Raw genomic sequence first — 12,227 nt, 5'->3', positions numbered from 1 at the left:
AGTTCGAGACCAATGTGGCCAACAAGGTGAAACCCCATCTCTACTAAAATAGAAAAATTAGCCGGACGTGGCGGCAGGTGCCTGTAATCCCAGCTACTCAGGAGGCTGAGGCAGGAACATTGTTTAAACATGGGAGGTGGAGTTTGCAGTAAGCTGAGATCACACTACTGCACTCCAGCCTGGGTGGCAGAGTGAAACTCTGTCTCAGGAAAAAAAAAAAAAAGTCTGGGCATGGAGCTTCAGGTGTCTGAAAAATTCTGCCCTTATAGTATGAATGGATCTACTTAATGAACTCCAGATAACAGAGCAGTGGATAGCTTTGATGCTATACCTTCAAATAGCCAGTGTTACCTTCTAGAAAATGTACCTCCTTTAAGGCTTCTGAAGAGGATTTTAGATTATGTGAATGTTTAAAAATAATAAGCAACAGCATCTAGTACTTTCAGGAAGTCATTGGGGAAAATGACAGCCTCTAGCCGATAGCTCTCTGCTGGTGGCATCTCCTCCCCATTCCCACCAGGGTATATTCTTCTAAATTAGTAGTTCTCAACCTTGGCTCTGCATTCAAAGCATCTGGAAAATTTTATGAGGATTAAGTGGAATGTTTTAAAAAATAACTGTCAGATGGCAGATGTTTGCTGTCATTTTCTTTCTGCCTAAAAAGTGAGACCACGCCCTTACCTCTCTCCCTCTCCTGAACCAAAAGGGATTCTCTCATTGAAAGTTTTGTAAAATGCAAAACTTTATTCAAATGTATGTATCTCTAAAATATAACTCTTTTAAGAAACAGCCACAATACTATCGCATCTCAATGATCCATAATTCCTGTACATAAAATACCCAATACGAATCTCATGTTCCTATTTGAATTTTGTTTGTTCAGATTAGATTAAAGCCCAGTTACTTTAATAGATATGTCTCCTCAATCTCTTTTAATGTATAAATTCTACCACCATGTTTATTTTTCCCTTCTAATTCATTTATTAATGAAACCAGGTCATTTTTCTTGTAAACTTTCAAATCTAGGATTTACTGATTGCATTCTCATGTATGTTTTAAGATATTCCATTTGACCCAGCAATCCCATTATTGGGTATATATCCAAAGGATTATAAAGCATTCTACTATAAGGACACATGCACACGAATGTTCATTGCAGCACAGTTTATAATAGCAAAGACCTGGAACCAACCCAAATGCCTGGACAGGGAAAACGTGGCACATATACACCATGGAATATTATGCAGCCATCAAAAACGATGAGTTCGTGTCCTTTGTAGGAACATGGATGAACCTGGAAACCATCATTCTCAGCAAACTGACACAAGAGCAGAAAATCAAACACCACATGTTCTCACTCATAGGCGGGTGTTGAACAACGAGAACACATGGACACAGGGAGGGGAGCACTACACAGTGGGGTCTGTTGGGGGGAAATAGTGGAGGGACAGCGGGGGGTGGGGAGTTGGGGAGAGATAGTATGGGAAGAAATGCCAGATATAGGTGATGGGGAGGAAGGCAGCAAATCACACTGCCACATGTGTACCTATGCAACAATCTTGCATGTTCTTCACATGTACCCCAAAACCTAAAATGCAATTAAAAAAATAAACTTTAAAAAAAGTTTTTCATTTGCAGGCCAGGTGAGGTGGCTCATGCCTGCAACCCTAACATTTCAGGAAGCTCAGGTGGGAGGATAGCTTGAGGTCAGGAGATGGAGACCAGCTTAGGCAATATACTGAGACCTCATCTATATAAACATATATTTTAAATTTTTTACATTTACAGAAAAATTGTGGAGATAGTACTAAGAGTTCCCATTACTCCACCTAATTTACCCTATAATTAACATCTTATATTATTATGGTACATTTACTACAATAATGAACCAATTTTGATACATTATCATTAGACAATAATGAACCAATTTTGATACATTATCAATCAAGTCTATACTTGATTCAGATTTCTTGAATCCACTTATTAATCATGTCTTGTGTCCTTAGGCTTGTCTTTGTTGTGAGAGTTTCTCAGAATTTCATTGTATTTCATGATTGCTAATGACTGAATATTTTCATTCCCCCAAATTCATATCTTAAAATCTTAACTCCCAATTTGTTGGTATTTGGAAGTAGGGCCTTTGGGAGGTGATTTAGATCATGAGGGCAGGGGCCTCATGAATGAAATTAGTGACTTTATAAAAGAGGTGTGTACATATCTACAAATATTCCCCTATGTAAACATATGTAGCTATATTAAGCTAAACATAAGTTAATACTGATGTATCCAACTCGAATCCACTATTGCATGGATCATTCTAGTCTCTTCCTGATATTTTTTAAAGGGGCACCTTTATATTTCTTATAACTGGCATAGGTTGAGATTCAAGTTCAATTTTGTGCAAGAAAAATTAGTAGAAGGGGATGTATTCTTCCATCATGAAGTGCACAGTAATTGGTTGGTTGCCTTTTCATGATTTTAGCAACCATTGATGATCATTCTCTAGCCTCCATTAATTCTTTAAAGATTTTTAAAAATGTAAAATTTTGATTGGCTCCTTGATTAGCTAGAATGCTTATAACAAAAGTTTCCTCTCATCAACTATTTAGTAGCCCTGAGGAAGAGCCCATATACAAAAGGCAGGATAGGCCGGGTGCGGTGGTTCATGCCTGTAATCCTAGCACTTTGGGAGGCCAAGGCAGATGGATCACTTGAGGTCAGGAGTTCAATACCAGTCTGGTCAACATGGCAAAACCCTGTCTCTACTAAAAATACAAAAATTAGCCAGGCGTGGTGGCAGGTGCCTGTAATCCCAGCTACTCAGGGAGGTTGAGGCATAAGAATTGTTTGAACCTGGGAGGCAGAGGTTGCAGTGAACCGAGATTAAGCCACTGCACTCCAGCCTGGATGACAGAGCAAGACTCCATCTCAAAAAATAAAAATAAATAAATTAAAAAGGCAGGATAAGTGCTTAATTGTTTTCCTGATTATTTTTAAAACGAACTGGTTCCTTAGCATCCTCCCAGACTGACCACAGAGCTATTTTTGGTTCCATGTACCATTATGAACTTAGAGAAGCTTTTTAGATACATAGCTCAGCCCTCTACCTGCAGCCCTGAGTCCTGGGCATTCTGCCTCAGGACAGTGAAATGGGGGATGGTTAGTGAGGGTGGGGAGGTAGGGCAGAGGCAGAGAGGGATTTGAAACGGATGGCAAGGTTGGGGCTCTTACGGACTTCCATATTCCTTCATCCAGAAAAAGCTCTGATTTCCAAAGCATTAATTCCTGTATACCTGTTGCTTTGATTTTTATAGATTTCCATGCTGCCTTATAAATAGTTGAGTCCATCTTTAAAAGTCTCCTCAAGCAACCAGGAAAGAAAGAACAGCCTGAAGATCTGGAAAGGGCATGTTTAACCCTAAATCCTTAAAAGCAGCTAATCTAGGAGAGAAGGTCACCTTTGAAATGCTCGGGAAAGGAGTAGAGCACCTGTTCTCCACCTTGGCTGTTCCCTGAAACACCTTTGAAAAACCACGTATGTCCCTATAGTACCTCCACAGATTCTGATTCAGTTGGTCTGATTGGAACCCTTAATATGGCAGTTGCTATAACGTTTTAGAGCAAGGTGACTCTAACATTAAGCGGGGACCATTTCCAAGTCCCCAGCATGATAGGCTAACAAGGATTGTGTTACACCTGTAGGCTTATCACCTTGATCTGGCTGTCTCATGTGAGTAGTTGACATCTCTGCCCTGGAACTCAGAAGACTAAGCTAGGAATAATGATGCCCAACAGATGTCATCCCTGCTTGAAACACTGGGGCCTTGATGAGTGTGGCTCAGTTCCAACCCTTGGGTCTTTAACATGACAGAGCACTGTGCCCCAAACCTCGACTCCAAGAATGGCTACATTTACTTTCTGCCTGGCACCGTTCTAAGTGCTTTACATATCTCAAGATCCCTAATAGGTTGGTATCATCTCCACTTAACAGATGAGCTACTGGGATCCGAGAGTTAAGTGACTTGTTAAGGTTAAAAGCCTCTTTCTGGGTGGGTCCAGACTCTTTCCCACCACATGCTGTCACTTACACGCTGTGATTTTATGCCCAGCCCCTCTCAAAGAGCTGCCTCCTGCTTTCTGTTGCACAATCAATATTGACACCTGGTGTAGGGGCGCTGTGCGGCGTGGGGAAGGCCTGGCCTGAAATGAGGGATCTGCATCTCAGCATCAGGCCCTGAGTGGTAGGGTAACCCACCCTCCTTCACAGCTCAGAGGTCTGAGGGTGTTTGCAGGAAAGACTAGAACGCCTAGGAGGCTTCTTCTACCTCTCACCCCTCCTCACTCCCAGTCCTGTGACACAGGGTTTCACTCACAGCTCCTTCTGCTCCACACTTCCCCTGAAAATCTCACTGCCCTGTGACTTCTCCATGTGCCACTAGGATCCTGTGCGTCAAACCCCCGGGATCAGCTGCCCACTGTCTATGGCCACCCCAATTCTTGACTAGAACGACATTCATCTCTGCCCACCCTTCTCCCACTCTTCCCCTCTCAGCAAATGACACCACATCCAGGAAACTCTTAACCACCACTAGCCCAGCGCTCCCTCTTCACGCAGTCACCAAGTCCCCTCAGTTTCACCACTCAAGACAGTTGTTAGACCATGGCGCCGCTCCATCCCCGTTTCCCTAGTATAGGCCTCGGTGTGTGAGGCCAGCCCTGCCTCATTTCCTCCTAACCCCAACCCAGGCCTTGTGCTTTGTGTACCACCAGACCCAACCAAAGCTTGTCATTGTTCCTTTGGCTCCTAGCACTCAACTGAGCGCCCCAGCAATTCCTCACCTCCTGGGACACTCCAGCTGACTCGAGATTGTGACGCAGTCGTGTACGTACCTGCCTCGCTCGCTCCAGGTTCCGGGCGCTGCCTCACCTTCAGCCCTCCCTGACACAGGCCCAACGCAGAGGCTAAGGTTTCTAGGCCCTGGACTTCAGTCCGTCTGCAAGCCCTGCTCTGATAGGCCGCCTCCCGCAGTCGCCGCGCCCACACCTAGGGCGCCCAGGTTCCTCCCCTTAGCCCTGCAGGGATTGGGCCTTGTGGCACCGCCCACGCTGGGATTGGTCCTGGTCCGAGGTGAGACGGACTTTGTGCCCTCGTGGGCCTTAGGGACTGCGGAGCAGAAGTGTTGGGCCATGGCCCGGCCTCGCAGGCTGGAGCTGGCAGAGGCTCTGGCTCTGGGGCCGGACTGGAGGCATGCCTGTTACGCCCTCCTGCACGCGCCCGATCCTGGGATTCTCTTTGGCCGCCTCCCTCTGCGCTACGCCATACTGGTGAGGAGGGGGCGCGCCCGGACCTTTCCACTTTGGCCCTACATCCTCCCTGCGGTACTACCCTTGGGTGCCCCTACCAATCCCAGCTTCCTCCTCTCGCAGATGCAGATGCGCTTCGATGGGCGCTTGGGCTTCCCTGGGGGATTCGTGGACTCGCAAGACAGCAGTCTGGAGGATGGGTTGAACCGTGGTCTGCTGGAACAGCTGGGTGAGGCGGCGGCTGCCTTCCGCGTGGAGCGCCCTGACTACCGCAGCTCCCACGCCGGGTCAGGGCCACGTGTTGTGGCCCACTTCTATGCCAAGTCTCTGACACTCGAGCAGCTGTCCGCTGTGGAGGCCAGTGCAACACGCGCCAAAGACCACGGGCTGGAGGTGGGGCCTGTCTGGGACCCTGCCCCATATCCTATTCCTTTCCCTTCCATTCCTTCCTTTGCCTTAGAAACTCTTTTTGGATTGAGGTCGGTGTCTGTCAGAACTTGCCCTCTTCCCCATTTTTTTTTTTTTTTTTTTCGGTGGAGTTGGGATCTTGGTCTTCTCTTATGGAATGGTGCTGCCAACCTAGGCTTCCTGGGAAGATTTCCACCCATCTCACCCTTTACTGGGCTCTGGAGAGATTTTTCTAGAACACACATTTACAAATCTCTCTGCTGCTCTCTACTGATAATGTGAAAATGGCCAGGCATCCACCCTAGTCCCTTATTGTTGGGCCTCTGTTTTTCTTAGGAAGAAGGTATGGCCCTAATACTTAAAGCTAGGGTAGTATGGACACAGATTGTATATGGAGGTGGTTCTTAAATTTTGTCAAGTATCAGAATCAGCTGTGAGGCTTATAAAGACAACAATGACTAGATTCTACTCCCAGAATGCTGGTTGGGGGTGAGAAAACACCAGCTTCCACTACTCCCAAGTCCTGGGGGCAGGGGTTCAGAAATCTGAGAATTTGCTTTTTTCAGAAGTTCCCAAGTGATGCTGATGAAGCTGGTCTAGGTTTCCCATTTTGACAACCATTGTTGCAGGGCTAAGCATGAATTCTGGCATTAGTTAGGAATCACTAGAGGTTTAGGGAACAGATGTCATAAGGAGTAACATTGATGGAGCTGGATAGTATGCCTCGGGTCATTTGTCTGCAGAGGGTTGGGCCTACTGGGTCTCCTTTAGATAGAAGCCTTGGCTTGTTTCTCTTGGTGTATTAAGGGGTGAGGCATCTGCTCTAGAAAGATCTGCTAAAGAGAGGATGGAAGTAGCGACATGAGCTACCTGGAGTCCCAGTGTCTTGTCTCCTTACTTTTACAGGTGCTGGGCCTGGTGAGAGTGCCCCTGTATACCCTGCGTGATGGTGTGGGAGGCCTGCCTATCTTTCTGGAGAATTGCTTTATTGGTGCTGCCCGGGAGCAGTTACTGGATACCCTCCAGGACTTGGGAGTGGTGGAAGCTGGTGCTTTCTCAAGCCTTCAGATACCAGCTCGTCAAAGGCAACCCTCTGTGGACCCAGGGAACCTAAGATGAGGACTTTGGTATTAGGAAGAGAATGTTTTCTCTTCTGAACCTAAAGATGATACCAGATTAAAAGAAGTGTGTACCATATGTTTTGAGCAGAGGACCCTCCAATTCATGGCATCAGGGGCAAAAATCCACAGCTCATCCTAGGGGTCCCAGCAGGTTCTTAGAGCCTACCTCTTCCCTGTACATTTGCATATAGCCTGGTAACCCCCAGGCATGCATATGTACAACGTGACCACGTACAGCCTGAAATATTTCACCTATCAAGTCCAGTTTAACCAGGAATTGGCATTTGTTACCATACCCTGCTTCTTGCTTTGCAGAGAGCTTCTACAGGAAGGGTGGGTCCTTCCCACAGTCCTCCATGGCTGCTCTTTAGAGTCTAGCCCAACCCATGTTTGTTGGGAAGAACAGAGAAAAGTATCCATGCCCTTGCCAGAGGGTTCACCAAAGCAATTGGCTCCTGAAAAGTGGGAGAGGGTCTTAACCAATGTCCAACACTTTCCTTCTCCTGAAACTGAGAAGGGGTAAGGAAGTAGCTAGGTCCCCTTGGACTGAGCATGGATGTGAGACCTGTGAGTACTGGTGTCTCTCCTTCAGAGCTTTCATCTACGGTTTGCTTTAGACTCTGGGACTATCAGAAGAGAACTGACCCACAGCTGTCTAGCCCTGCCCTACCAAAAAAAGAGCCTCCCATTAAAGAGGGCTTAGAGCTGGGCCTTGAGGCCCTTTACTTCTTTCAACAGAGATCTAATATGTACCTACTAAATGCCAGGTACTATAAAAGGTCTTGCTCTCCAAGACTCCAGGACAGGGGTGGGCAAACATTTTCTTAAAAGCCAAATAGCAAATATTTTAAGCTTTGTAAACTACATAGTTTTTAAGAAAATATCTTCTAACATTGACTAATAAAAATTGCCTATACTTATTTTGTACAAAGTGATGCTTTGAAATATGTAATCTACAGCCCTACCACCCTGAATGCGCCTGATCTTGTCTGAAATATGTATACATTGTGGTGTGGCTAAATTGAGCTAATTAACATATGCATTACCTCACACATTCATCATTTTTCATGGTAAGAACACAAAATTTACTCTTAGCAATTTTCACAAATATGATGCAGTTATTTACGAGAGTTGCCATTCGTGCAATATATCATTTGAACTTATCTCTCCTAACTGAAGTTTTGTATTCTTTGATCAATATCTTCTCAAGTACTGTTCCCTACTCCCAATCCTGGTAGCCATTATTTTGCTCTCTGTTTCTATGTGTTTAACTTTTTTAGATGCCATATGTAAGTGAGATCATGTGATATCTGCACCTGGCTGATTTCATTTAACATAATGTCATCTAGGTTAATCCATATTGTCACAAATGACAGGATTTCCTTCTATTTTAAGGCCTAATAGTATTCCATTGTGTATATGTACCACATTTTCTTATTCATTTATCTGTTGATGGACACTTAGGTTGCTTCCACATCTTAGCTATTGTGAATAATGTCACAATGGACATGGGAGTGCAGATATCTCTCCAGATTCTAACTTCAATTCCTTTGGATAAATACCCTGTAATGAAATTGCTGGACCATATAGTAGTTCTTTATTTTTAAGTACCTTCATGCTGTTTTCCATGGTGACCATACTAATGTACATTTTCACCAATATTGTGTTAAGCATTCCCTTTTCTTCATATTTTCTCTCTTACCTTTCATCTTTTTAATCATAACCATTCTAACAGGTATGAGGTGATATTCTGTAGTGGTTTTGATTTGCATTTCCCTAATTATTAGTGATGTTGAGCATTTTTTTCTATACCTGTTGGTCTTTCTTTGAGAAATGTCTGTTCAGGTCATCTGCCTCATTTTTAATTTAGTTATTTGTTTTCTTGCTATTGAGTTGCTCATGTTTCTGGTATATTTTGGCTATTAACCTCTCATCAGTTGTGTGATGTGCAGTTGTTTTCTCCCATTCAACAGATTGTTTCTTTACTGTGTTGACTGTTTCCTGTGCTGTATAAAGATTTTAGTTTGATGTAATCCCATTTGTCTATTCTTGTTGTTGTTGCCTGTGCTTTTGAAGTCTTATCCAAAAAAATTATTATCCAGACCAGTGTCAATGAGCTTTTCCCCTATTTTCTGGTAGCTCTATAGTTTCAGGTCTTGCATTTAAGGCTTTAATCCATTTTGAGCTTATTTTTTATATGGTATGAGATAAGGTTCTAATTTTATTCTTCCGCAGAAAAATAGCAGTTGTCCCAACACCATTTATTGAAGAGATTATCTTTTCCCCATTTCCCCATTTCCCCATCTTACCCTCTGTGGAAAATCAATTGACCATAAATGTGTGGATTTATTTCCAGGATCTCTATTCTGTTCCATTGGTCTATGTGTCTATTTTTATGACAGTACCATGCTGTTTCGATTACTATAGCTTTGTGGCATATTGTGAAGTCAAGTAATGTGATACCTCTAGCTTTGTTGTTTTGATTAAGATTTTTTGGCTATTCAAGGTTTTTTCTAGTTTCATGTGAATCTTTGAATTGTTTTTTCTATTTCTTCGAAAAAAGCCATGGGAATTTTGATAGGCATTGTATTGAATCTGCAAATGACTTTGAGTAATATGAACATTTTAACAACATAAATTTTTCCAGTTCAACAGAGGATGTGTTTTTATTTATTTGTTGGGCCATTTATTTGTGTCTTTGTCATCACTTTTTTTTTTTTTTTTTTTGAGTCGGAGTCTCACTTTGTCACCCAGGCTTGAGTGCAGTGGCAACATCTGGGCTCACTGCAACCTCCTCCTACCAGGTTCAAGCAAATCTCTGCCTCAGCTTCCTGAGTAGCTGGAACTACAGGCATGTACCACCATGCCCGGCTAATTTTTGTGTTTTTACTAAAGATGCTGTTTTGCCAGGTTGGCCACACTGGTCTCCAACTTCTGACCTCAGGTGATCCACCAACGTTGGCTTCCCAAAGTGCTGGGATTACAGGTGTAAGCCACCACACCTGGCCTTCAGTTACTTTCATCAGTGTCTTAGAGTTTTCGGTGTACAGGTCTTTCATCACTTTGGTTAAATTTTTGGTAGCTATTGTAAATGGGACTGTTCTCTCAATTTTTTTTTGGGATAGTTTGTCTTTAATGTACAGAAATGCTACTGATTTTTGTACATTGACTTTGTTTCCTGCAACTTTACTGAATTTGTTTTTTAGTTCTAACAGTTTTTTGCTACAGTCTTTAGAATTTTCTATATATAATATCATGTCGGCAAACAGGGACAATTTAACTTCTTAACCAATTTGAATGCCTTTTATTTCTTTCTCTTGAATAATTGCTCTGAGTAGGACTTCCAGTACCATGTTGCATCCTTGTCTTATTTGTGATCTTAGAGGAAAAGTTTTCAACTTTTTACCATTGAGTATGATGTCAGCTGTGTGTGGGTCACATATGGCCTTTATTATGCTGAGGTAAATTTCTTCTATGCCTAATATGTTGAGAGTTTTTATCATGAAAGGAAGTTAAATTTTATCAAATTTACCTGTTGGGATGATTACATGTTTCTTGTCTGTTCTGTTACTATGATGAATCACATTGATTTGCACAGGTTGACAAGGTCAATCCTGGAGCCCCAGGAATAAATTCCATTTGATGATGGTGAGTGATCCTTTTCGTGTGCTGTTAAATTCAGTTTGCTAGTATTTTATTGAAATTTTGCATCTATGTTCATCAGGCATATTGACCTATAGTTTCCTTTTCCAGTAGTGTCTTTGGCTTTAGCATCAGGGAATTCTAGCCTCATAAAATGAATTTGGAAGTATTTACTCTTCTTCAGTTTTTTGAAGAATTTGAGAAAACTGTTCTTTAAATTTTTGGTAGAATTCAGCAATGAAACCATCAGGTCATGGGCTTTTTTTTTCTGATGGGAAAACTTTTTATTCATTCATCTACTTATTTGTTATTGGTCTGATTAGATTTTCTTTTTCTTCATCATTCAGTATTGGTAGAATTGTATGTGTCTAGGAATTCATCTGTTTCTTCTAGGTTATCCAATTTGTTGGCATATACTTGTTTATAGTAGCCTCTGGTGGTCCTTCGCATTTCTGTAGTATCAGTTGTGATGTTTCCTCTTTGATGTCTTATTTTTTTGAATCGTCTTTTTTCTTAGTCTAGATAAAGGTTTGTCAATTTTGTTTATCTTTTCAAAAAGCCAACTTCTTAGTCTCATTGACCTGTTGTTTTTCTAGTGTCCATTTCATTCATTTCTATTCTGATCTTTATTAGTTTCTTTTTCTTTTTTTTTTTTTTTTTGAGACGGAGTTTCGCTCTTGTTACCCAGGCTGGAGTGCAATGGTGCGATCTCGGCTCACCGCAACCTCTGCCTCCTGGCTTCAGGCAATTCTCCTGCCTCAGCCTCCTGAGTAGCTGGGACTACAGGCACGCGCCACCATGACCACCTAATTTTTTGTATTTTTGGTAGAGGCGGGGTTTCACCATTTTGACCAGGATGGTCTCGATCTGTTGAGCTCGTGATCCACCCGCCTCGGCCTCCCAAAGTGCTGGGATTACAGGCGTGAGCCACCGCGCCCGGCCTATTATTTTCTTTTTCTAACTTTATGCTTAGTTTTATCTTTTTCTAGTTCCTTCAGGAGTACTCTTAGGTTATTTATATACATCATTTTTTTTTTATTTTGGTTTTTAATCCTATAAACTTCCCTCTTAGACCTGATTTTGCTGCATCCCATAGGTTTTGGTATATTGTGTGTTCATTTTCTCAAGGTAATTTTGTCTCAAGGTAATTTTTAATTTCCCCCTTTTATTTCCTTTTTTTTTTTTTTTTTGAGACAGAGTCTTGCTCTGTCATGAGACTGGAGTGCAGTGACGTGATCTTGGTTCACTGCAATCTCCACCTCCTGAGTTCAAACGATTCCCCTGCCTCAGCCTCCCTATTAGCTGGGACTACAGGCATACACCACCATGCTCAGCTAATTTTTTGTATTTTAGTAGAGACAGGGTTTCACCATGTTGGACAGGATGGTCTCAATATCCTGACCTCATGATCCGCTGCCTTGGCCTTCCAAAGTTCTGGGATTACAGGCGTGAGCCACCATGCCGGCCCTAATTTTCCTTTTAATGTCTTCTTTGACCCATTGATTGTTCAGGAGCATGCTGTTTCATTTCCATGCATTTGTGAATTTTCTGAAATTCCTCCTGTTACTGACTTCTAGTTTTATGCCATTGTGGTTGGAAAATATACTTGATGTGATTTTAATCCCACTAAATTTGTTAACTCTGATGTCTTATTTGTTGTATGTATGATTTGTCCATTGCTGAAAGTGGTGTATTGAAGTCTTCTACTATTATTGCATTACAGTCTGTCTCTCCCTCTAGATTTATTAATAT

The 12,227-nt window shown here is 42.5% G+C and overlaps 1 protein-coding gene and 1 long non-coding RNA gene across 4 annotated transcripts in view; one reads left to right on the top strand and one right to left on the bottom strand.

Moving 5' to 3' along the window:
• Nucleotides 1-12,227, bottom strand: part of LOC116542170 — a 141,814-nt gene that overhangs the window by 120,162 nt on the left and 9,425 nt on the right. The gene's annotated exons all lie outside the window — the stretch shown is intronic.
• LOC116542119 (U8 snoRNA-decapping enzyme-like) lies at nt 5,094-7,764 on the top strand. Of its 3 annotated transcripts, XM_032266909.1 has the most exons (3): nt 5,100-5,325; nt 5,428-5,697; nt 6,619-7,764. In XM_032266909.1, the coding sequence occupies exons 1-3, from the start codon at nt 5,188-5,190 to the stop codon at nt 6,829-6,831; spliced, it is 621 nt and encodes a 206-aa protein (XP_032122800.1). In that variant the 5' UTR covers nt 5,100-5,187; the 3' UTR covers nt 6,832-7,764. The 3 variants fall into 3 exon arrangements, with proteins under 3 accessions (XP_032122794.1, XP_032122785.1, XP_032122800.1); XM_032266903.1 differs by having other exon boundaries at nt 5,094-5,325; nt 5,428-6,711; XM_032266894.1 differs by having other exon boundaries at nt 5,098-5,697.

This window comes from Sapajus apella, unplaced genomic scaffold, assembly GCF_009761245.1.
Source record: "Sapajus apella isolate SASKATOON/1434 unplaced genomic scaffold, GSC_monkey_1.0 scaffold4, whole genome shotgun sequence".
Classification (NCBI taxonomy): Eukaryota; Metazoa; Chordata; class Mammalia; order Primates; family Cebidae; genus Sapajus; species Sapajus apella.
The sequence above is the reverse complement of the archived record's forward strand: the minus strand, read 5'-3'. Positions and strand labels throughout refer to the sequence as shown.